The sequence below is a fragment of the Giraffa tippelskirchi genome, chromosome 1 (assembly GCF_054371585.1).
Source record: "Giraffa tippelskirchi isolate mGirTip1 chromosome 1, T2T-mGirTip1v1.2.pri, whole genome shotgun sequence".
NCBI classification, from domain to species: domain Eukaryota; kingdom Metazoa; phylum Chordata; class Mammalia; order Artiodactyla; family Giraffidae; genus Giraffa; species Giraffa tippelskirchi.
Genome location: NC_137275.1, coordinates 41369832 through 41397025, shown reverse-complemented (window position 1 = coordinate 41397025; position 27194 = coordinate 41369832). Strand labels below are relative to the sequence as shown.

General features: G+C 37.5%; 1 protein-coding gene across 4 annotated transcripts in view; it reads left to right on the top strand.

Moving 5' to 3' along the window:
* Positions 1–27194, top strand: part of SPMAP2L (sperm microtubule associated protein 2 like) — a 38751-nt gene that overhangs the window by 7271 nt on the left and 4286 nt on the right. Inside the window, exons 2-7 of one of the 4 annotated variants that reach the window (XM_081588916.1) lie at positions 4221–4251; positions 7456–7521; positions 11126–11254; positions 12720–12830; positions 20597–20711; positions 26685–26816. In XM_081588916.1, coding sequence (XP_081445042.1) covers positions 4221–4251; positions 7456–7521; positions 11126–11254; positions 12720–12830; positions 20597–20711; positions 26685–26816 — 584 coding nt within the window. Of the gene's footprint in view, positions 1–4220; positions 4252–7455; positions 7522–11125; positions 11255–12719; positions 12858–20596; positions 20712–26684; positions 26817–27194 lie in introns of all 4 variants that reach the window. The other 3 variants (XM_081588905.1, XM_081588929.1, XM_081588924.1) reach the window with 3 other exon arrangements.

The window sequence follows — 27194 nt, the reverse complement described above, 5'->3', positions numbered from 1 at the left end:
GGGGATTTCAATGCGAGCACATACTTAGTAGATTAGGGAGCTTGATGCTATTGGAAAGAGCACTAAACTAGGAGGTAAGAGATTTGGAAATTACTTTTGGTCTTGTCATAGATGCCTGTTTCCTTTCTAGTGAAAGGAGATGCGTGAACTAAGCACTCTCTACAGACACTTGTAAATGCTGAGAGTCTGGATGTTAATACAACTGCTTAATTTGATACAGCAAGGTGTTGCCAAAGTGAGATTACTATAGATCCTTGAATATAAGGAAATTTGAAAAAAATTCTGGCCAATTTGAATAGATAATCTTTTAGGGAGAAAGACAGAATAGACAAACGTTTATTTAGAATTGTGTTAACTTCGCTGTACCTATAAAATTAAAATAACATTAAAATCAATGATATAATTTAGAAATAGTTATTTCTAATGTTATATTTCATGGAAAAACAGTTTTATTCAACTTTTTCACTTGCATGCTTAATACCACTATGGTTACCTCTTGATTAATTTAACAGTTTTTCCAGAAAAATCATTTTTATCTCTACAGCTTTATTATAGAAATATTCAAATGCACCCAAAATAGAGAATGTTATAATACACCACCATCTAGTTTTAATATTTATCATTTTGCTAATCATTTCATCTAGGTGTTCTCCTGCCAACCCTTCCCACTATACACACACACACACTCACACACGTGCGCGTGCGCGCACACATACACACATTTTGGGGCCTCCTGTAGGACAAATTGTTTCAAAGAAAATACTAGACAGCATGTCATTTTGCCCATAATATCTTGTATGCCTTTCTAATTACTAAGGACTTTTTTAAAAAACATAACTATCATGTCATTACTTGTACTTCGAATCTACAATTATTATTTAATACCATCAAATACCCGTTAAACTTCCTTAATTGTCTCTGCCTGCAATGCAGGATACCTAGGTTTGATCCCTGGGTGGGGAAGATCCCCTGGAGAAGGAAATGGCAACCCACTCCAGTATAGTTGCCTGGAGAGTCCCATGGACAGAGGATCCTGGTGGGCTACAGTCCATGGGGTCACAAAGAGTCGGAACAACTGAGCGACTAAGTTTCACTTTTAGTTGTCTCAAAACTGTATTTTTACAGCTGATTCGTTCTAATTAGGCCTCAAACTATGGTCACATGGCTCTTCTCTGTTACTCTTTAACACTAACTCTAATCCTTTCTCCCTTTTTAAAACACACTTGTTAGAAAAATTGGGTAAAATATGCCATATTCTGAATTTAATTTGTTTTTTGTGATGTCTTTAACTTGTTCTTCCAACTCCTCTGTTTCTTGCAAAGCATATAGATTGAGAGACTTGCTTAGATTGAAACTAAATTGTTTTGAGCAAGAATTTTTCATAGGTGGTGCTATACTTTGGGGCACACAGTGTCAGGCTCTCCCATTTGTGGTGATTCTCAGATTGACAAGTGAGTTCAGATGAGGTTGGCTCCATCCCTCCTTGATAAAGTTCTCATCCACATTTCAGCAGCCGGTTTCAGTTTTTGCCTAGATTCCATCATAGCATTAGGGATAAGACAGGTCCCTTTTGAATCTGTGTTTGATGCTGTTCCTGGCTATTGTTAGGAACCCATTCATGTAATGTAACAAAACTCTTTAAAAAATTCATTTTGTAGCTGTATTTTTATCTTCACAATACAATCACCTCATTCTTTGTGCTTTGTCTTTCTTTTTGCTTTTTAAAATGATGTTTGTTTAAAGCAACATCCAACGCTTAAGATTATGAAATTATATCACCAAAATATTATTAAATCTGTTTTAAATTTCTTGATCTCTTCCCTCTTTTGTAAAATACAGATTTAAACTTAAATTGTATAGAGAGCTCTATAATTATTCCATTCTAGCATTAACTGAAGTTATTTCAGGCTGCTGTGTTTTTGTTTGCCATTTCTTTGTTGGGAAAATAAAGTAATTGAGGAAGTGCTTCCTAAGATGAGTTCTTACAAGGACTTGCATGTAAGGTAACCTCTTTATTGAGAAACAATTTTTGGGAACAAAATCTAGCCTTATATTCAGTCATTATGATACTTTACTGAAAATTTCTTAAATTTTAAAATTTATATTGGTTTCATATAATACATATATCAAAAATAAAATTTGAAGAAGGAAAAAAATCTAAGAAAATAAGATTTTCTTCATCTTTTCATTATCAAGTCTTCTAATTTATTTTATGTGTGTATAAAACCATTGAGAGACCTCACAAGAGGAGTTTCTTTCAGATTTCATATTAGGAAAAGTTTATGGCTTTTGCTTTCAGTGGTAAAATGTTCAGATATAATGGTACATGACTTTATTTTACATTCTTCCTTTGTTTTGTATTTTTATTTTCCTTCTTCCTCCACCTTTTTTCTACCTCTTTCCCTGAATTTTTCATCTTAGACAATATCCTGTTATGTGTTTATGTAAGCAATCTCAAATCCTTTTAGAAATGAGCAGGCGGGTATAAAGGCATAAAGAAATCAGTGAAAATACATGTGAATACATGTTCACAATTAGGTTCTCATTGCATTAATATGACTTTTCATAGTTGGAACCCTTAACAGTAAATTACTTAAACTTTACAATTACTCAAACTTAATAGTTACTTAAACTTTTTCTCTACTTACAGAAATTTAAGCAGAATCCTAATTTAAAAATTTTTAGCATTAATTATTTAATTTGCCTAAGATTGAACAGTTGAGTAAGTAACAGAACTGGGGTTTGAGCTATGTCTGTCTGATGTCAGAGCACACCCACTTTCCTTTACCCTGAACACTCCAGGGAGTAGAAAATGTTATTTCAGAGCTCCCAGATATGATTACAAACTCCTCAGGAGAAACTGGAACAATTTGTCCTAAAGAGGCCTACTGTAATAGGCCTTAGGATAAGGCCTATATTTGCCCACATTAAAAAAGAACTTCTAAACATGAATTTTAATTTGCTTCCATTTCAGCTGTTTTGGATAATACAGGTGTGTCCAGCTTTTTACTGCTGAAGATACCATCATTAACATTTTTGTGCCTAAGTCTTTGCCCACACTTATAGTTACTTCTTTAGAGGACTAAAGAAAGTACTCTGAAGTGCTTCTAAAGTACTCTAAAGAGTACGTACTTCTAAAGTACTCTAAAGTACTTCTATTTCAGAAGTAGAATTAGGTTAAGGAAGGTAAGTATTGCTGACTCATACACCAAATTATTTTTCACAAACTGTACTAATTTAAATATCCACCAACAGCATGGAAGTACTTACTTCATCTGATCCTTCCAGCATTGTTATCCTTTGTAAAAACCTTTTGCTAATGTGACAGTTTTTTTTAAAATCTCATTCTATATTTGCATTGTTTTGATTACAAACAAGTTTGAACTTTTCCTTATGTTTATTAGCCCTTCATATGTCTTCCTCTTCTTTGAACTCCTCTTCTTTGTCTATTTAACTTTTGACACCTTTTTAATGTTTTTCTTATTCATCTGTACTTTTATACTCTTCAGATATTAAGACTTTATCATTTTGTTACTACATATTTCTCCTAGTTTTTGTTTTATAAGTTTTATTTTTTGACACACATTTTAAGTTTTAAATATTTTAATCTGTATGTTTCCTCTCTATCTTTCCTCACCTTTAATGCAGATTAAAATCCAGCCATTAAGTAGATATTCTTTTATTTTTACTCTAATTCAATTTTCGGAAAAGAAAAAATGTAACTGTTTGATTTACTTGTGGTTTTACTTTGGCAAGATGTGCTGCCCTTAGTCTGTCAGTCACGTCTGACTCTTGCGACCCCATGGACTGCAGCCCGCCGGGCTCCTCTGTCCATGAGGATTCTCCAGGCAAAAAGACCGGAGTGGTTGCCATGCCCTCCTCCAGGGATCTTCCCAACCAGAGATCGAACCCAGGTCTCCTGCATTGCAGACGGATTCTTTACCGTCTGAGCCACTTTGGCCTTTCCCCCAAATAGTTATTTTTCCTAGCCCCTTTGTTTATTGATTTGTAATGGCTATTTTTAATCATATCTTTGATTTTTTAAAAACTTATTTATTTGGCTACCATGGGTCTAAGTTGCGGCTTGCAGGATCTTCAATCTTCTTTGCAGCATGCTGGTCTTTTTTAGCTGTGGCATGTGGAATCTTTTAGTTGTGGTGTGCAGGAATATCTTTGATTCTTATTGAATCTTATTTTTGCTTTTCCTTTTCCTTTTGCAGATCCTGGTCCTTTTGACTTTGTCAGGAAACGGTAAGAGTATAGATATAGCACTATTTTCCCAGACTTTACTAGCTGAAAGGGGGGCTCAATCTGGGGCATTTGAAGTGAAAGCCTATCTTGGGGGTTTTGAGAAGATTCGTGTTCTTTCCCTTTGTCGTAAGGCCCTTTTCTAGGGGCAATTTTCTTGGGAAAAGGAAAGAAGAGAGATGAAGTGGTTAAGATAGAGATGGAGGGGAATTCTCCTTATATTCGCTCAGTGTTTACCTGTCGCTCAGAACTGTGTGTGTCACTTAATAGGGCTGAACCTAAAGGTTCACGTCCCTAAAGGCACTGGGATTCTGCACTGTTAGTGTATCTCAATCTCCTCTTGCCTCTAATTCAAATTCAGCAGCTAATGAAATTTCAAGAAAATGCCTTCTATGAAAAAAAAGAAATGTGTGTGTGTGTACATGCAGTGTATAAACTAGATGTCTCCTGAAAATAGATGCTTATTCTTGGTTTGGCTAAGATATACTTAGAAGAGGTAATAGAATAAAATCATTCAAGAGAAAATACCAAAGGTTCATATCAATGACTCATATAGATGAGAAGTAAATAATACCAGATTTTATTTTTTCACTCTTTTAATAAGTGAGTGGAAATTATTCATATTGTTATTGTTTACCATTTACATTTATTATTCGTTGGACTTAATTTGCATTTTGTAAGTACTTTATTTTCTAGTTGTTTTTTCCTCACCTCTTTTAGGCATTAAATACTGCTGCCTTATTTTTATGTACTACTTTACTGTTTAAATTTTATTTTCTCACAGGAATCCTGAGAAGTTGATAGGGTGGATATAATCAACTAGATTTTCTGAGAGAAAGTGAAATTCAAAGTAATCATGTCACTTTCCCAAGGTTGTAAGATGACTAGGCAGTAAATCTGGTAGAACTAACCTTTACTGAGTATTACTGAATATCCACTTAAAATACCAAATTACTTCACATAAATGCATGCCAAGTGAGCAGACTCTCCTATAACTAAACAGACAGTGAAATCATTTACACCTGGGAAGTTTTTATACTTAAAAAAAAGACTGTGAAGAGTGTTTCTTTAAGTGTGTTTGTTTTTGTTGTTATATTATTTCTTGCTTTCGTTTGATTGGTTAATTTGGTTTGATTCTGTGAGAAAATTTTGTTCTCTCTCTATTATCTGTGCCTGTCCCAATTCTCTAAATAATCTTGTTAAACAAATGTGCTGTACCTGATGATCTTAAAAGAAATATTTAGTATAAGCAAAATATACATGGGTGTTCAGTCACTCAGTCATGTCCAACTCTTTGCAACCCCATGGACTGCAGCCCACCAAGCACCTCTATCCATGGAATTTTCCAGGCAAGAATACTGGAGTGGGTTGCCATTTCCTACTCTAGTATAAGCATAGTCAAGTGTAAAAGAGCATTCTGACCCAAAAAAAGAATTATTTTAATTACCCCATCAATTCAGACCTGAAATTGTTTCCTAATTGTTGCTATGTAAACATATATTTATTGCTCTGCTCCTAAGGTAAGAATTTCCAAAATTTTGTTAGCTATTGGCAAACTATAGGAGATTAATTATCAGTGAAGACATGGAACAGCAAAGTAATTCTCATTAAAAAAGAAATCTGTCTTCAAGAGTTCAGATCCCTCCACTACATTCTTTTTTTTCTGCACAGGATCACGAGTAGATGTTGTAAGGTAAAGTAATACTTGAGAGAGAAGGCAAGCCTGCATTAAGATGAAGAGATGTAGGTTGAAGACGTAGCTATGGTGACACAACTCACAATAAGTGAATGAAAAGGAGTGATTAGTCAGACCTTCACACAGGATTAGCAGATGTTAATGAGATCATTTCCAATTAAAGTAACAATACAGTTTAACTATCTATATAAATAAATGGAGAAACTGTCAGTAGTCTTATATATAAAATGATACATTAAAATAATATTATTTAGGTGATGAAGAAAAGGTAGAGAAGGAAAACCTGGCTTAGAAGTGATGGTGGAGCCAGGAGCTAAATTGCTTGCAAAGATTCACATATAAGATGTTTTGTCTGCACTATAGTTTGCTTTTTCTTCCACCTAGCTACCCTCCCTGGAAAGTTGGTTCAGGCAATCTTAGCAGGGTTCAAACAGTACTTGCATAGCAAAGTCTTTTTTTTTTTTTTTAATCGAGTAAGGGTGTAGTTTTTTTTCCCTGGCCGTGGACAGTATCTTCATTATTTCTAGACAATAGCAGACATGGCTTGGGGCAGGGTGCATTGTGTCAGTTACATATGTGTGTGCTCAGTCACTCAGTCATGTCCAACTCTTTGTGACCCCATGGACTGTAGCCCACCAGACTCCTCTGTCCATGAGATTTTTCAGGCAGGAATACTGGAGTGGATTGCCTTTTCCTTCTCCAGATGGAGATCTTCCCCACAGAGGGATTGAACCTGTGTCTCCAGCATCTCCTGCCTTGGCAAATGGACTCTTCACCACTGAGCCACCTAGGAAGTCCATCAATTACATATCAGATCTCAAACATTTAACTGCTGAAGAATCTTTTGGTTATATTAAACCACCATCACAATCTCATGTTTGGAAAGATTTATTGTTATTGTTCGTTAACTTCTGAGGATAGACATAATTAGTCACATAGCTTCAGATAGCTGCGAAAGAGTCTGGAAAATGTAAAGGAACACGTGGATACTTGGGGACCACAAACTCTCTCTGCTATAGGTGGATTCAGAATAGTCAGGGAAGTCCACGGGACCAGAATAGGGCAGGATGGAGGCTTAGTTGTACCCAAAGTATATTTTGCCTGTTTCATAGTTTACCTGAAGCCACAAATTCTTTCTGAAATTTTCCTGTACAGTCTCTTCAACATCCAGTGCTATCAAGCATTTACAAATTGACTTACTATGAAAATTCAGGGTTTTTGCCATGAAATGTACATTTTACTTGGATTCTTCTGGAGACAGTACATTCTTGGTTATATTGTGTATTTATTGTCTTTGTTTTATTGTATAGTATATTTTTAATGATTTTAAAAGTGAGAATTTAGGGTTCACAATATTTTTGAATACTTTTAGCTTTTTTTAGCACTCTTCAAATCCTGTATAATAGGACCTTGGTTTTTATTTCTCCCTCAGATGAGATCTGTTTGATTACATCTAATGTAAACATATTTGTTAAGCATCCTGATTGAATTAATATGCTGGTATTTGTTAGTTCTTTTTCTAGGAAGAGAATTCAAGACCTTTCTAGGCCTAAGAAACAATGGGGAGCCCCAGATAGGTAAGGTAATATTATGTAGTCTTGTTTGTGGTGATTATTCCTTACATTCAATAAGTATTATTTTTACCTGTCCACTGACTCTGCATCCCAGCACCTCTGTGTTCAACTGGAGCCACTGAATCAGTATTGTCACCTCAGCTGAGTCAGCACATGGAAAGCGAACCTTAGGTCAGTAATTCTCAAATTTGTCTGCACACTGGAGTCATCTGGAAAATTTAAAAGCTTACTGATTCTTGGGTTCCATCCCCAGAAGTCCTGACTCACTTGGCCTGGGGCACAGCCTAGACTTCAGGAGTGTTAAAGACTCCCCAGATGATTCTAACAGACAGGCAGGTTTGAGAATCACTGTCCCAGGGCATTATTCTACACGTATGTGACACGCTTGTGTCCATCCTACAAGTTCAGGTTTGCCGCTTCTAACATCTGGTCCTGTGTCTCTAAGCCTCTGCCGAGAGCACGCCTGTTCTCTGGGGTCTCCAGCAGGCTGGACCCACTGGCTTTCCACTCCTGGTCACTTTCCACTCCCCTTTTCTTTCTTGGTTCCTGAACAAAGCCTGATTTTTTTCCCTAATCCATTGCTCTTTTATTTTCTAAATTAATGGATTTTATTTTTTAAAGTAGTTTTAGACTTACAGAAAAACTAAAGTACAGAGAAAGTTTCAGTATTACCACCCCTCCCCTAGTTTCCCCTATTATTAACATTATTAATTTGCATTAGTGTGGTACATTTGTTACAGTTAATGAACAAATGTTGAACATTATTATTAACAAAAGCCTATAGTTTACAATTCAGTTCAGGTCAGTCGCTCAGTCGTGTCCGACTCTTTGTGGCCACATGAATCGCAGCATGCCAGGCCTCCCTGTCCATCACCAGCTCCTGGAGTTTACCCAGACTCATGTCCATCAATTCAGTGATGCCATCCAACCATCTCATCCTCTGTCATCCCCTTCTCCTCCTGCCCCCAATCCTTCCCAGCATCAGGGTCTTTTCCAATGAGTCAGCTCTTCGCATCAGGTGGCCAAAGTATTGGAGTTTCAGCTTCAACATCAGTCCTTCCAAGGAACACCCAGGACTGATCTCCTTTAGGATGCACTGGTTGGATCTCCTTGCAGTCCAAGGGACTCTCAAGAGTCTTCTCCAACACCACAGTTCAAAAACATCAATTCTTTGGTGCTCAGCTTTCTTTACAGTCCAACTCTCACATCCATACATGACTACTGGAAAAACCATAGCCTTGACTAGAGGGACTTTTGTTGGCAAAGTAATGTCTCTGCTTTTAAATATGCTGTCTAGGTTGGTCATAACCTTCCTTCCAAGGAGTAAGCGTCTTTTAATTTCATGGCTGCAATCACCATCTGCAGTGATTTTGGAGCCCAAAAAAATAAAGTCTGACACTGTTTCCACTGTTTGCCCATCTATTTGCCATGAAGTGATGGGACCAGATGCCATGATCTTAGTTTTCTGAATGTTGAGCTTTAAGCCAACTTTTTCACTCTCCTCTTTCACTTTCATCAAGAGGCTCTTTAGTTTTTCTTCACTTTCTGCCATAAGGGTGGTGTCATCTGCATATCTAAGGTGATTGATATTTCTCCCGGCAATCTTGATTCCAGCTTATGCTTCTTCCAGCCCAGCGTTTCTCATGATGTACTCTGCATATAAGTTAAATAAGCAGGGTGACAATATACAGCCTTGACGTACTCCTTTTCCTATTTGGAACCAGTCTGTTGTTCCATGTCCAGTTCTAACTGTTGCTTCCTGACCTGCATACATGTTTCTCAAGAGGCAGGTCAGGTAGTCTGGTATTCCCATCTCTTTAAGAATTTTCCACAGTTTATTGTGATCCACACAGTCAAAGGCTTTGGCATAGTCAATAAAGCAGAAATAGATGTTTTTCTGGAACTCTCTTGCTTTTTCGATGATCCAGCAGATGTTGACAATTCGATCTCTGGTTCCTCTGCCTTTTCTAAAACCAGCTTGAACATCTGGAAGTTCACGGTTCACGTATTGCTGATGCCTGGCTTGGAGAATTTTGAGCATAGTTTACATTAGGGTTTACTTTTTGTGTTGTACAGTTCTCTAGGTCTTGACAAATGCGTAACATTGTGTATTCACACTACATTATTATACAGAATAGTTTCACTGCCGTAAAAATTACCTGTTCTCCACCTATTGGTCCCTCTTCCTCTTTCCCTTCTCTCCAAACCCCTTGCAACCACTGATCTTTTAACTGTATCTATAATTTTACCTTTTCTGGAATGTCAGGTAGTGTTGGAATTGTACAATATGTAAATTTTCAGACAGGCTTCTTTCACTTAACAAATGCCTTTAGTGTTCCTCCATGGCTTTTCATTGCAATAGTACATTTCTTTTTAGCATTGAGTAATACTCCGTAGTCTTGGATGTATCATAGTTTATTCACTTACTGAAGGACATGTTGGTTGCCTCTGACTTGGTGCAATTATGAGTAAACCTGCTGTAAATAGTCATATGCAGGTTCTTGTGCAGATAAAGGTTTTCAACTCATATGGGTAAATACCTTGGAGTACAATAACTGGATCATATGGTAAGACTATGATCTTAGCTTTGTGAGAAACTGCAAAACTGTCTTCCAAATTATCTGTACCATTCCTACCACCAATGAATTAAAGTTCCTGTTGCTTCACATCTTCACCAGCACTTGGTGTTATCAATGTTTTGTATTTTAGACCTTTTAATAAATGTGCAGAGGTACCTCATTATTTTAATTTGCAGTTCCCTAATGACATGATGTTGAGCATATTACATATGCTTATTTGCCTCTTGCCTGGAGAATTCCATGGATGGAGGAGCCTGGTAGGCTGCAGTCCATGGGGTCGCTAAGAGTTGGACACGACTGAGCGACTTCACTTTCGCTTTTCACTTTCATGCATTGGAGAAGGAAATGGCAACCCACTCCAGTGTTCTTGCCTGGAGAATCCCAGGGACGGGAGAGCCTGGTGGACTGCTGTCTTTGGGGTTGCACGCGACTTAGCAGCAGCAGCAGCAACATTTTCTTTAAAGTGTCTATTCACATCCTTTGTCCACTTTTTAGTTATGTTGTTTGTTTTTTATTGTTGAATTTCAAGAGTTCTTTGTATTTTGAATACCAGTACTTTATCAGATGATATATACTGAATGTTTGTGTCCCCCCAAAATTTACATGTTGAAATCCTAAGCCCCAGTGTGATGGTATTTGGAGGTGAGGTCTATGGGAGTTAATTAGATCTGACCACCTGGTACAGTGCTTCACCCGAAGTGGGGTCACAGTATGGATAAGTGGTGTGCCCATTTTATGATGATCTTACTGTAATTACAGTGTCCATTACATGATAGCAGAAACAGAACTATCTCTAATAGATTCATTTTTGGTCGTCACCTTTTAAGACAGTAGATAAAACATACTTGTTCTTGTTTTAACTTCCGTAAGTAGTTTATCAGCTCCTGATACCTGGAAATTGTAAAATTTTGTAATAGAGATAGTTCTTGAAGTGAAGTAAAATCAATAGAGAAGCCATCAAGAGCCATTTCTAAGATGTCAATTATCAGTGAATTTTCTTACCATTTTTTTTTTCTGCTTTTTAACAGAAAACTGTTTTGGGGAAATCAAGATCCTATTCGCCCCATTTCCCGGAGTGCTTTGAAGGCTCAGGTGACCCAAAGATTAGAGAACCTTGCCCAGCCTAAGGAAGTCTCCCACCGATATGTACCTAACAGGTTAGTATTTGTGTATTACCAGGTTGTGTGTTTTCAGAAACACAAAATTTATTGAGGATTAGGGATTCTATATCCATTTCCAATGTGATGCTACAGTAAAATTTTTCCAGAGCAACATCTAATATTTAGCTACTGCAGACTTGTATTATGTCTTATAGTTTCTTGGCTTATCATGATTTTGATTTTTTAATAAAATGAGGGTATTTTGCAAGGATATGTACCATATATGGGCTTCCCAGGTGGTGCTAGTGGTAAAGTACCCAGCTGCCAATGCAGGAGACAAAAGAGATGAGGGTTCAATCCCTGGGTCGGGAAGATCTCCTGAAGGGCATGGCAACCCACTCCACTGTTCTAGCCTGGAGAATCTCTTGGACAGAGGAGCCTGACAGGCTGCTGCTGCTGCTGCTAAGTCGCTTCAGTCGTGTCCGACTCTGTGCGACCCCATAGACGGCAGCCCTCCAGGATCCCCCGTCCCTAGGATTCTCCAGGCAAGAATACAGGAGTGGGTTGCCATTTCCTTCTCCAATGCATGAAAATGAAAAGTGAAAGTGAAGTCGCTCAGTCGTGTCCGACTCCTAGCGACCCCATGGACTGCAGCCTACCAGGCTCCTCCATCCATGGGGTTTTCCAGGCAAGAGTACTGGAGTGGGGTGCCATTGCCTTCTCCTGCCTGACGGGCTGTAGTTCATAAAGTCTCAAAGATTTGGGCATGACTGAAGCAACAGCACACATGCATGCACAATATATAACACTATTGTGTTATATACTATATATATTGTATAATATATAACACTTATTTTATTCATGAAACTATGAATTTTGTATAGCACCTATGGGCTTGGTTACAATGAGTTAATTAGGGCATCTAAAAGTAATAATGTTGTTAAGACTTTTGATGCCCTTTGCAAATTTGTTTTCATTGGATGTTTGTTGAATGACTGGACTTTCCTCTAGTTGGCTCTTTGAGGAAAGATAATACGCTGTGGGGAGGATGGGTACAGGCATGAGGGAAGTTAAAATAAAGAAAAAAGTGAAGATAACCATTACTTGAAGTTTGGTTTATATGATAATTGAGGTAGCCATTTCTCTACCTCCTTCAATATACAATTTAGTTAAAAGTCAGCAAATTTTTTCTGGAAGGGGCCAGATGTAAAGTTGGCCATAAATTGTCTGCTGCAACTCCGAGAAGGCAGGTATAGACATATGTAAACAACTGTGCCTATGTTCCAACAAAACCTTAGAATCTTTGCATCTATATTCATATGATATTGATCTGTAGTTTTCTTGTAATGTCTTTCTTTTTTGTAGTGTCTTTTTTTATGGTAATGCTGTCTTCATAGAATCAGTTGGAAAATGTATAGAATTTATTACTTCTTTGTGGGCTCCTATTACACTATTAGGCTGCTTGGATTTGATACTTCAAATTCATGCCTGTTTCACTCACTTTCTCTTCTACATCTTGCAGGGTTCAATATTATTATAGCTGCGGTAGAGAGTCTGTTATTTGGGAGATCCCCTCTCCTGCACTGTTTTGCCAACCTTCCAAAAGGATCCAGAAGCTGGCACAGCCCAACAGGTACAAGAGAGGGTACCTAATAGACAGGTAGAGTACCTTGAAAATCTCTATAAATTCTCATCTGATTTGGTGACTGTCACAATATTGTTGTTCTTATTTGAGTATATGCAATTTCACAAAATAGAAATCCACTTGGTTTTCAAAGGATCAGGGTGAAAAATCAAAATTTGCAGCAATTGTAGGTAATCAGAAGACCATCAATAATTACATTTGACTCAAATTGTAGTGAAGCTAAAATTCACGCCATACTCACCATTGTCAGCCAATTCAAAAATATTCAAATGAAACATTACAGGTTTTTGCAGTTCATGTTCTCTTATGCCCCTGTGACTATAAATTCTTTTCCTTTTGCTTTAAATGCTGGATTTCTACTTGTCTTTAAAAGATCTCTGGGTTGGGAAGATCCCCTGGAGAAGGGAACAGCTACCCACTCTGGTATTCTGGCCTGGAGAATCCCATAGACAGAGGACCCTGGCAGGCTGCAGTCCATGGGGTCACAAAAAGTCAGTCATGACTGAGCGACTTTCACTTTAAAAGACAGCTTAGGTGACACTTTCCACAAGAGAGCTATGATTGTAATGAGGTTATTGGAAAAAATGTTAGGTTGTATTAGTGGAATATGTACAAGGGTCACATACAGGAGTGTGATACTACTACTGTGCACTACTTTAGTCAGAACACATTAGGTGTATATGTCCACTTACGGATGTTATACCTTAAGAAACTGTTAATGAATTTGAGACTACTCAGGTGGGAATGAATAAGATGTTGAGTCTTCTGGAAAGTGTTATATGAATGATAGTTAGGAGAAATAATATGTTTAACTTAGAGAAGACACCAAAGAAACAGTAATAACTGTGTTTAAAAGGTGGTAACTGTGTTTAAAAGGTCAGCATCTGAAAGAGGAAGGGAAAATCAAATTAAAGTTACTTAATGTTGATTCTAGAACTCAAAATAGAACAGAAATTTATAGAGTATCCAGTGTCACCTAAGTGTACAGAAATCTTTCTGATAGCTCTTCAGTAGGGAAAGTGTTTATCTGGAGAAATCAACTGCTATCTCCACCCAAATCCCTGAAAATATTCAAGCACAAACAGGAATGATGACCTTATGTGGATTTTTAAAAAGATTCCTGCATTCAGGGGGTGGTTGAACTGGACAACTTGAGTCTTTTTCCATCATAAAATCCAGCAAAAGTGGCCCTGCTCCTCCACAAAATTTGCTTATTTATCAATTCATTCAATAAAACCTGTTAATTTAGTTAAAATATACATGCAAATTTTGTAGTTATAGATTTTGATCTATAAACTAAAAGAATACTTATCTGCCACCAATTTTTGAGACATTTTTGATGTTTCATATTAACCAACAATACCGAACTGACATTTATAGGACACTATACCCAATAACAGCAGAACACACATTCTTCTCAAATGTACATGAAATATTCTTTAGGATAGATCATATATTAGGTCATAAAACAAATGTCAGTAATTTGAGAAGAGTTGAATTCATACAAAATCAGTTCTCTGACCACAGTGAAATGAAATTAGGAACCAGTAGCAGAAGAGAAATTTTAAATGTGTGAAATTAAATACCTTCCTAAACAAAAACAATGGGTCAAAGAATGAATCACTTTGATATTAATAAAAATGAAAACACAATATACCAAAACTTATAGCTAAAATAGTGATTAGTGGGAAATTTTTAGCTGTAAATGCCTACATTAAAAAATAAAAGATTGCAAACCATAACTTAATCTTCCATCTTAAGAGATTACAGATGAAAAACAAGCTAATTCAAAAGTAGCAGATGGAAGGAAATAATAAAGATCAGAGTAGAAACAAATAGGAACTAGAGAGATGGAGAAAAATCAACAAAATCCAACATTGGCTCTTTGAAAAGATCAACAACAATGACAAAAACACTTTGTCTAGACTCAAGATAAAAGATTCAAATTACTAAAATCATGAAAGAAAGGGGCTTCCCTGGTGGCTCAGTTGCCAAAGAATCCACCTGCAATGCAGGAGACCCAGGTTCAATCCCCGGGTGGGGAAGATCCCCTGGAGAAGGAAATGGCAACCCACTCCAGTATTCTTGCCTGAAAAATCCCAATGACAAAGGAGTCTGGTGGGCTGTGGTCCACGGGGTTGCAAAGAGTCAGACACAACTTCGCAACTAAACCACCATGAGAGAAAGAAGGGACCTTTCTAAGGAATCATATGCAAAAGAAGAGTTACTGCTATTGACCTTATAGATATAAAAAAGGATTATAAGGGATTACTCTGAGCAATTATAAGATCAACAGATTAGGTAACATAAATAAAAAAGACAAATTCCTAGGAAGACAAACTACTGAAACTTACTGAATAATAGAAAATCTCAAAAGACTCATAATAAGTAAAGACATTTAATTAATAATTTTTTAAAAACTTCCTTTGAACAGCTCAGGAGCAGATGCCTTCATTGATAAACTTAGTGATATGTGTAGAGAAGAAGTAACACCAATCCTTCAGATTCCTACAAAAACTAGATCATGAGATCCATATTATTCCTGACACCAAAACCAGAAAAGGTCATTACAAAAGAACAAAATGACAGACAATATCTCTTATGAGTATATATGTAACAGTTCATACCAAAATACTACCAAACCAAGTCCAAATATACATGCAGCAGTCCACACGAGAATACTGGGAAGACAAATCTGACAACATATAAAAACAATTATACACCATGACAAAGTTGGATTTATTCCAGGAATACAAGAATATATTGAGTTCAGCATTCTGAAATCAATGTAGTACACCAAACAGAACAAAAAACCTTCTTCAAGAGATGGGACTACCAGACCACCTTACCTGCCTCCTAAGAAATCTGTATGTAGGTTAAGAAGGAACAGTTAGAACCAGACGTGGAACAACAGACTGGTTCCAAATTGGGAAAGGAGTACGTCAAGGTTGCATATTGTCACACTGCTTATTTAACTTATATGCAGAGTACATCATGAGAAATGCTGGGCTGGATGAAGCACAAGCTGGAATCAAGATTGCTGGGAGAAATATCAATAACTTCAAATATACAGATGATACCACCCTAATGGCAGAAAGTGAAGAGGATCTAAAGAACCTCTTGATGAAAGTGAAAGAGGAGAGTGAAAAAGCTGGCCTAAAACTCAACATTCAAAAAACTAAGATCATGGCATCCAGTCCCATCACTTCATGGCAAAAAGATGAGGAAACGATGGAAACTGACACTTTCTTTTCTTGGGCTCCAAAATCACTGCAGATGGTGACTTCAGCCTTGAAATTAAAAGACGCTTACTCCTTAGAAGAAAAGCTATGACCAACCTAGACCGCATATCAAAAAGCAGAGACATTACTTTGCCAACAAAGGTCCATCTAGTCAAAGCTATGTTTTTTCCAGTAGTCATGTATGAATGTGAGAGCTGGACTATAAAGAAAGCTGAAAGCTGAAGAATTGATGCTTTTGAACTGTGATGTTGGAGAAGACTCTTAGAGTCCCTTGGACTGCGAGGAGATCCAACCAGTCCATCCTAAAGGAAATCAATCCTGAATATTCATTGAAAGTATTGATGCTGAAGCTGAAACTCTAATACTTTGGCCACCTGATGGGAAGAACTGACTCATTGGAAAAGATCCTGATGCTGGGAAAGATTGAAGGCAGGAGGAGAAGGGGACGACAGAGGATGAGATGGTTGGATGGCATCACCAACTTGATGGACATGAGTTTGAGCAAGCTCTGGTGATGTACAGGGAGCCTGGCATGCTGCAGTCCATGGGGTCACAAAGAGTCAGACATGACTGAGTGACTGAACTGAACTGAACTGAGCATGATTACCTGAATAGACTCAAAAAAAGAACTTAACATTTAACATACATCATACTCAACAAACTAGATATCAAAGTGAATTTCTTCAACTTGATAAAGGGCATCTACAAAAACCCACAGCTAACATCATAATTAATGGTGAAAGACTGAATGCTTTTACCCTGAGATCAGGAGTAAGACAAGAGCATCAGCTCTTACCATTTTTATTCAACATCATGTGTGCATGCTCAGTCCCTAAGGTGTGTCTGACTCTTTTGCAATGCCATGGACTGTCGCCTGCTAGGACTCCTCTGGCCCTGGGATTTCCCAGGCAAGAATACTGGAGTGGGTTGCCATTTCCTACTCCAGGGTATCTTCCCAATCCAGGGATCAAACCCGTCTTCTGCATTGACAGGTGGGTTCTTTACCACTGAGCCACTAGGGAAGCCGCCATTCAACATCATACTACAGATTGAAATCAGAGCAATGAGGCAAGAAAAAGAAATAAAAGGTATTCAGGTTGGAAAGGAAGAAGTAAAACTCTCTCTGCTCATATATGACATGATCTTATATATAGAAAATCTCAGGAAATCCATGTAAAAATATTAGTGTAGTCACTAAGTCGTGTTTGACACAGGATCCCATGGACTGTAGCCCACCTCCTCTGTCCATGGGATTTCCCAGGCCAGAATACTGGAGTGGGTTGAATAAATGAATTCAAGGAGGCACAGGATCCAAGCTCAATATACAAAAATCATACACGCCATGGAATAATAATAATACATGCAATGGAATATTACTCAGCCTTATAAAGGAAGGAAATTCTGACACATGGTACAACAGGCATGAACCTTGAGGATATTATGCTAAATGAAATATGCCAATCACATGCACAAATATTGTATGACTCCGCTTATACACAGTACCAACTTCAGTCAAATTCATATGCAGAAAGTAGGATGGTGATTGTGAGGGACTAGGTGGTGGGAAGAATGAGGAGTCATTTAGTGGATTTAGAGATCTGCAAGATGAAAATTGTTCTGGAGGTTGGTTTCACAACAATGTGAATGCATTTAACACTACTGTATTATACACTTTAAAATGATTAAGATGGTAAATTTTACATGGTATGTATTTTACTATAATTAAAAATAAAAACAAAATACTTAGGAATAAACTTAACAAAAGAAGTATAATATATGTACACAGAAAATGACAAACATGGTTGAAAGAAACTGAAAATTTAAATACATGGAAAGACATTCTTTTTTCATAGATTGGAAATCTTGATTTTGTTATGATGACAGTTTTCACCAAATTGATTTACAGATCAATTCAATACCTATTAAAATTCTAGCTATCTTTTTTGGGTAGAAATTGACAAGGTGATTCTAAAATTCATATATAAATGCAAGAAACCTAGAGTAGCAAATAAATAATCTTGTAAAAGAAGAACAAAGTTGGAAGACTTACAGCTTCTGATTTGAAACCTTGCTAAAAATGTGCAATAATCAAAACAGTGTGTTACTGGCATAAAGATATAGATCAATGGAAAGATCAAAAGACATACAGATCAATGGAAAAGAATTGAGAGTCCAGAAATAAACCTTTGTATTTATGTCAGTTGATTTTTGACAAAGATGCCAGGAAAATAAAATTGAAGAATAGTCGTTTAAACAAATGGTGCTAGGATAACTGATTTTTTTTTTTTAATTGCTTAGTCGTGTCTGACTCTTTGTGACCCCATGGACTATACAGTCTGGAATTCTCTAGGCCAGAATACTGGAGTGGGTAGCTTTTCCCTTCTCCAGGGGATCTTTCCAACCCAGGGATCGAACCCAGGTCTCCCGCATTGCAGGTGGATTCTTTACTAGCTAAGCCACAAGGGAAGCCCAAGAGTACCGGAGTGGGTAGCCTATCCCTTCTCCAGGGGATCTTCCCAACCTAGGAATTGAACCAGGGTCTCTTTCATTGCAGGAGGATTCTCTACCAACTGAGCTATCAGGGAAGCCCATGATAACTGGGCTTTTCATTCCTTGTATGTTTGGTGTGAAGTAGGGGTCCAACTTCATTCTTTTGCAAATGACCCCTACTTCACACCAAGCATAAAAATTAATTCAAAATGAATCACAGAGCAAAAATTGTAAAACTCTTAGAAGAAAACATAGGCATATATCTCTGTAACTAAGCAGTGGCTTCTTAGATATGACACCAGCAACACATGTGACAAAAAAATATAATAAATTGGACTTCATCAAAAGTAAAAACTTTCTTTGCATCAAAGGGAACTCTCAAGGGAATGAGAAGACAGCTCACACATTGGGAGAAAATATTTTCAGATCATCTAAGGGACTAGTATTCAGAATATATATAAAAATAATTCTTAAAATTGTACAAAAAAGACAACCCAATTTAAAAAATAGGCAAGGGACTTGAATAGACATTTCTGCAGAGAAAATATACAATAAACCAAAAAGTACATGAGAAATGCTAAATATCATTAATCATCTTGGAAATGCACATGAAAACCATGAAATTCTACTTCACACCTCTAGAGTGTCAATAATAATTAATATACATTTAATTATTAATTATATTATTATATATAATTATTATATAATTATTATTAATGTATATTAAATATGCATTTAATAATTAAGATAACTTGTATTGGAGAAATTGAAACCCTCACAATTGCTGGTGAGAATGTAAAATGGTGAAGCTTGGGTAGAAAATAGTTTTCCAGGTCCTCAAAATGTTAAAGATAGAATTATCGTATGATCAGCAACGCTACTGCTAGGCATGCATCGAAGAGAATTGAAAAGAGGTTCACACAAAAACTTGTACATGGTTATTCACAGCAGCATTCCAAAATAGCCAAAAAGTGGAAGCAACTCAAATGTTCATCAGTGGATGCATTAATAAACAAAATATGACAAGTCCATATAACGTGATATTATTCAGCCATAAAAGAAATGACAACTGATACATGATTTTTGAAAATATGCCGAGTAGAGCAAGCCACACACAATAAGCAACATATTTGTATGATTTCATTTATTTGAAATTTCTAGAATAGGCAAATCCATAGAGACAGAAAGTAGATTACGAGTTCTAGGGATGATAAATAGAGTAATGGGGAAGGACTGTTAATAGCTATGGGATTTCTCTTGAGAGGACTGAAAACATTCTGAATTTAGGTAGTGGTGATGATTGTACAATTTTGTGAATGTTCCAGAAAGCACTGAATTGTACATTTCAAAAGGGTAAATTCTATGATATGCTAACAATATTTCAGCTTTTAAATCTAACAGACTAATCCTAGAGGGTAATCGTATTTATTTGAGAAAAACTTTTTCCATACTATGTTTGTAGGTTTGTTGCTTGACAGATCTCTGTTCTGGAAAAGGCATACGTAGGGAAACCACTATGATAATCGACCAGGTTGCTGGGAGTTATGGCCAGTACTCTCAGACTGCACTGCAGAGGAGCCTACCACAGAAGGTTCTCGATAGTGACTGGAATTTTTATCTCAGGGTTTTAATATGAGGTTTTGGCAGACAGTGAAGTGTTTTTTAAACTGCAAGTCTCAACCCATCAGTGGATCATGAAATCAATTCCAATTATTTTTTTAATGAAATTTAAAAAATCAGAATATATTGCCTAGGGAAAGCATCGTTTCATGATCATTTAGTTTCAGATATGCAAATTTACATATACTGTATCATAATATAAAATGTACTTGGTATTGCGGATCATAGTAAAACAACTTTGAGAAACACCAATCTAATAGAGCATGAATGATTTTGGGAAAAGATGTTCCTGAGATAGAAACAATATATATATATAATTGATTGAATGTTAATTATAGCAATGAAGAATGCAATTATGGTTCTTCCAGTGATTATAATATTTCATGTTCCATTTGCCTATAGACCCTTCAGTGATTACTTAATAAGAGATTCTCTTCAATTCTCTGATCCTTCTCCTCGGATATTACGACTCTCAATGGCCAAAGCCACAAATCCAAACTATGTTCCTCCAAAAAGCGTAAGTGGGTCTATGTGAAAGAAACAGTTCCTATAGACTTTGTAACCTGATTGTAACCGTAATGTGCTCCCCTCTTATTTCTAGGTGGGTATTTTTCTTTTCTTCCTGTTTATTTTCCCCTCTCGTCAAATGAACTTTTGTGTTTCCTCTGTGCCTAATGTATCAGTCAGGATTTGATGTGAGAAGCAGATTCACAATTAGTGTTATGTTAAATTAACCTTAAGAAATTATGGGAGCTGATGAGAAGTCTGTGGAAGACTGTCATAGCATCTGGGACTTGGGTCTGGTCATAGATCTAGGAGAGATGAGAGAGAGTAGGGGCAATTCATCAGTTCCCTGGAAAATACTTGAGCGGCCATTTCAGGTTCTTCGGTCTAGGAGAGTCTCGCCTCTTCAGACAGGGGAGGAAGGCTCAGGAGACTCAAGGGTACCCAGCTTCACTGGAATGTGCCCCTATGTTTCAATTCCAGTTTTCAGGGTCCAATTCCTTCTCAATCATTGCCCTAACTTTAATATAGGAGATGATATAAGTTTGGGAATTCAATTTGCACTGAACTACACCTATTCACAGAAGTAGATTTTGAGTTTGGTTTTCAGTATTTTCAGTCCTGTGACCATAGGAGATAAGGATTTATTTTGGGTAAGTCACAAAAACTTTTCCAGTCTCTTAACTACACCTTCAAGTGGGAATTTAAAGCCCTGAGCTGATAATTCTTTTCTCAATTTCTCCCGAGGACTTAGAGGCAATAAACCAACCCCATATACTTCTTTATTTCATTAAAAAGATTTCTGTCAGCAACTGCTAGGTTACTCAAATCTTGCTTTCTGTTTTGTCAATGTATGCCATGGAGTACCAGTGTCTTTTTTTTTTTTTTTGACCCCTGGCAATAGGATCATTGATAGCTTTAAATCTAATCTGCTCAGAGAATAAATTCCAGATAGTCTAGAAAATATAGGCATACTTTGGAGATATTTTGGGTTCAGTTCTAGACCACCCCAATAATGCAAATATTGCAATAAGACAAGTCACATGAATATTTTCATTTCCCAGAGTATATAAAAGTTATGTTTACACTACTGTAGTCTATTAAGTGTGCAGTAGTATTATGTCTAAAAACCAATGTACATACCTTCATTAAAAAATATTTTACTGCTAAAAGTTCTTAACCATAATCTGAACCTTCAGTGAGTCGTAATCTTTTTGTAAGAGTAAAGTCAAAGATCACTGATCACAGATCAACATAATATAACAGCAATGAAAAAGTCTGAAATGTTGTGAGAATCACCCAAATCTGACACACAGATTCCAAGTGAGTAGATGCTGTTGGGGGAATGATGCCTATTAACTTGCTTATGCGGAGTTGCCACAAACCTTTAATTAAAAAAAAAAAAATACGACAGTATTTGCAAAGTGCAATAAAACACAATATGCCTGAACAGAGGACGCATCCTTAAGTTCTGATCTGGTTATCTGTCGCTTTATACAAACCACACCCAAACATATTGATGTAAAACAACAGTCATTTTGTTACGCTCAAGGATTTAAAATATTTATTTATTTATTTATTTATTTATTTATTTTTGACTGTGCTGGGTCTTTGTTGCTGCTTGGGCTTTTTCTAGTTGCGGAGTTGTGCCCTATGTTGGCAGGCAGATTCTTTATCCCTGAGTCACCAGGGAAGCCCACCCTGCTCAAGGATTTTATGAGTCAGCAGCTCTGACAGGGAAGCAGGTATGACTTGTCTCTGCTCCGTGATGTCTGGAGCCTCAACTGGGAAATTTCTAATGGCTTGGGTGTCTCAAATGGTAGGGAGCTGAAATCAACTGAAAGCTCCATACCTGCCTTGCTTGGCCTGCTGTTAACAAAATGTCATAGGTGGCTTAAACAACAGACATTTCTTTCTCACAATTCTGGAAGCTGAGTAATCCAAGATCAAGGTGCCCTTAGATTCTTTTCTTAATGAGGACCCTCTTCTGGGTTGTAACAGCCATCCTCCCGATATGTGTCCCATGACCTATGCTTTGTATGTAAGCAGAGAGAGTTCTGATCTCCCTCCCTTTTCTCATAAACACACTAATCTCTTTATAGAGGTTCCACCCTCATGACCTCATCTCAACCTAATTATAAAAGGCCCCGCTTCTAGTGCCATTGCACTGGAAGGCTTTTAACATATGAATTTGGCTGGAGGTTTGAGGGGTGTTGCGGGGATGGATATAAACATCCAGTCCATTGTTGTTATTCAGTTGCTAAGTCATGTCCAGCTCTTTTCGACCCCATGGACTGCGGTACGACAGGCACCTCTGTCCTCCACTATCTCCTGGAGTTTGCTCAGATTCATGTCCATTGAGTCAGTGATGCTATCTGACCATCCCATCCTCTACTGCCCACTTCTTTTGCCTTCAGTCTTTCCCAGCATCAGGATCTTTTCCAATGAGTTGGCTCTTTGCATGAGGTGGCCAAAGTATTTAGAACTTCAGCATCAGTCATTTCAATGAATATTCAGAGTTGATTTCCTTTAGAATTGACTGGTTTGATCTCCTTGCTGTCCAAGGGACTCTCGAGTCTTCTCCAGCACCACAATACAAAAGCATCAATGCTTCGGCACTCAACCTTGTTTATGGTCCAGCTCTCACAGCCATACATGACTACTGGAAAAACCATAGCTTTGACTATATGGACCTTTGTTGGCCAAGTGATATCTCTACTTTTTAATATGCTGTCTAGGTTTCTCATAACTTTTCTTCCAAGGAGCAAGCGCCTTTTAATTTCACGGCTGCAGTCACCATCTGCAGTGATTTTGGAGCCCAAGAAAATGAAAGGTGACATTGTTTCCTCTTTTTCTCCATCTATTTGCCATGAAGTGATAGGATCAGATGCCATGATCTTCATTTTTGAAATGTTTGCCTTTAAGCCATTTTTTTCACTCTCCTCTTTCACCTTCATCAAGAAGCTCTTTGGTTCCCCTTCACTTTCTCCCATTAGAGTGGTATCATCTGCATATCTAAGGGTGTTGATATTTCTCCTAGCAATCTTGATTCCAGCTTAGGATTCATCCAGACTGGCATTTCGCATGATGTACCCTATATAGAAGTTAAATAAGCAGTGTAACAATATAGAGCCTTGTCATACTCCTTTTCCAATTTTGAACCAGTCAGTAGTTCCATGTCCAGTTCTTGACCCACATACAGATTTCTCAGGAGACAGGTAAGTTGGTTTGGTATTCCTATCTCTTGAAGAATTTTCCACAGTTTAATGTGATCCACATAGTCAAAGGCTTTAGTGTAGTCAATAAAGCAGATGTTTTTCTGGAACTCCCTTGCTTTCTCCACGAAATGATAGCTCGAAATTTGATCTCTGATTCAGCCCATTACAACTATTTGTAGTACCCCTAACTGGAATGACTTGAAGGTTAGACTCAGCTGGGACTATCTACAGGGTCACCTTTGTATGGCCTTTCCATGTGGCTTAGACCTCTCTCAGCATGACAGCTGTATTCTGAGAAGGAATATCCTAAATTGTAATGTTCCAAGGGTGAGCCTTCCAGGAGAATCAGGTAGAAGCTCCATGCTTGTCTTATGATTTGGCCTTGGAAGTCACATTATGTCCCTGCAGGCATACTCTGTTGATTGAAACAGGTACAAGTCTGGCCAAATTCAAGGGGGCAGGGCCACAAACCCCACCTCTCCATGAGAGAAGTGGCAAAGAATTTATAGGCACTTAAGAAAAAAACTTCCACACCCAGTGATGTGAGTCTTTTGGTATCCTTGATTTTTGTATGCAGAAAAGACTGTGCAAAGGTATGCTCTTAAGTAATTAATAACCAATTTTCAAAATTTCAAATTGGAAAATCTATTTCTTAGAGTTTTTAGTTTGGTAGTTTTATTATTCTATTTATAATTCTAGCAGTTTATGACAGTAACTTTTAAGAGTCCTAAGTAATATTTGATATACAAACTTAATTAAATTCATTCAAATACTTTAAACTATATTTATACATGCTTACTTGCTCAATTGTATCTGACTCTTTGCAACCCCATGGACTGCAGCCTACCAGGCTCCTCTGTCCATGGAATTTTCCAGGTAAGAATACTGGAATGGGTTGCCATTTCCTTCTCCAGGGGATCTTCCCGACCCAGGGATTGAACTTGCATCTCTTGCGTCTCCTGCATCAGCAGGCAGATTCTTTACCACTGCACCACCTGGGAAGCCTAAATATATTAAATTTGATTTCTTTTTAAGTTACTTTATGTCAACCATCTACATTAATAAAATCTCAAATATTAAATAGTTATTTAAAAATATAATACATTAAACTTATAAATACAGTGAACCTGAAGGTTTTTTTTTTCTGAAGTTTTTTAATGTTGTAAGAATTGATACTGGCCCAGGTTCTTGGACTCTTTAATCAACAAATTGACAAGAGGCCAGATGAGAAATTCAGGCAAGGCTTCGCTGGGAGTCATGCTGCAGCAGGAGGGAGGGAAAACAAGTAACAGGTGCCCTTGCTTGCTTCCTGAGAAGGGGGTGAGCTGCTCCCTTAAACAGGGTGAGGGTAGGGGCAGATGAAGTTTCCCAGGTAGCTCGGTGGTAAATAATCTGCCTACCAGTGCAGGAGACGCAGGTTTGATCCCTGGGTTGGGAAGATCCCCTGGAGGAGGAAACAGCAACCCACTCCAGTATCCTTACCTGAAGAATCCCATGGACAGAGGAGCCTGGTGGGCTACATTCCATGGAACTGCAAAGAGCTGGACTCAACTGAGCGACTGAGCACAGAGGCAGATGACAGGAGTGGTGGCTTAGGTGGTCTGCCAACTCCCTTGGTGGTGCTGTGTGCAGGGATCATGCATAATAACCTGTTTTGCTCCTGGTATCTCAAAGTGGCAGTTGAGTTTTGGCCTTTTTGTATCTTCTACTTATTCATAATTTTTCCCAGCTGTGCATATAAGCGGTTCTTTTTAGTCCCCTTATAGTTTCTTTGTATTCTGTTGCTCCAAGAGGCATGTGTCGAGGTGCAGGCACTGCAATAAACGGTCCCAGGTCCCAGCCTGTTTCAGAATGACATAAAGTTAAGATTTCAACTGAATGTCATCCTTCTAAATCAGTTACTCCATGATACACTGCAAATTGCAGTTGTAATGTTATCAGTCTTACAGGCCAAATTCTCTTAAAATGTGTGCCTACTTTTTATTTTAATATACTTATTTTTTATTTTTTTAATAATTTCAAATTTACTGACAATCTTCAAAAATTAAAGTCCATTGGCTTTGTCATTCTCTCTCCTCTGTGTAGGGTGTGTGTGTGTATATTTAATTTTTTCCCTGAATCACTTTTTTTCCTCGGTGCTTTATTGTGTTTCCTAACAACAGGATATTATCTTTTAGAACTACAGTACTGTTACCAAGATCAGGAAATTTAACATTGATATAGTACCACATCTATTCTACAGTCCCTGTTCAAATTCCATCAATTTTTGCACATACTTATTCTGAAGACAAAATGTTATTTCTATTATTTTTATCTTCTTAGCTATTTGAGAGTTAATTCTAAATCTTCTAAGAGTTTAAAAATTACACACACCCACAAAAGAAGTCAAGTTACTATTACAAGTACCTGAGGTTACTTGCCACCAGAGACTTCGGATGGATGCACTGTAGGAAGTCCTTTTACCTGGATGAATGTCATACTAAGTCTCATTTAATAGTAACTGTTAGGACTGTTGTTGTTCAGTTCTTCCCCATCTTTAGTTTAACAGTAAGTTCCAAAACAGCTGAGTTGGAATCTATACAACCTAGTTTCAGAAGGATGGAAATTGATCCTTTCGGCTATAATCATGGGTTACCACAATATTCTCATCTCTTCTGCTGAATTTACTGAGAAGTCTGGTCCAGCAATCAGATGCTACTTTGTAACTATGATCTAGATAGTATTTAGTGTTTGATGCTTATAAGTACTGTTTTCTTTTTCTCCCCTAGATTGAAACCAAGATTTTGTCATCTACCCTGACTGCTATTGCAGCTCCTAGAATTGTAGACCTTGCCCATCCACGGATCAAGATAGAGGGTCTATGCTTTGAAAGAGAAAGTGATGAAAAGCCCATTCGTCCTGTAAGCTGTCACTACCTTGGCATCCTTCATTTCACTTTCTGCTCATTCCCAGGTGTTACTTTGCCTCTGTAGGGCATAGACCAAAGTCATTGGCTAAGAAAACCTTGAAAGAGCGGTCTGTGGCAGGAAGGAAGACCTAGCTGCAAGATATGGAGAGGGGTTGAGGGTTGCGGGTGAAGAGCATCATAGATTTGGGAGTCAATAAGAGCTGGGTTCAGGTTCCTGCCTCACTGCTGCTAGTTCTATGATGTGATAACCTTCTTGAGCCTTATTCATTCAATAAGGATTTGAATCTCTACTGCATGCCATACACCATGCCCAGTGAACACAATGGAGGGAGACAAAAAATAATAAGTAAACAGATAAGATGATGTCAAG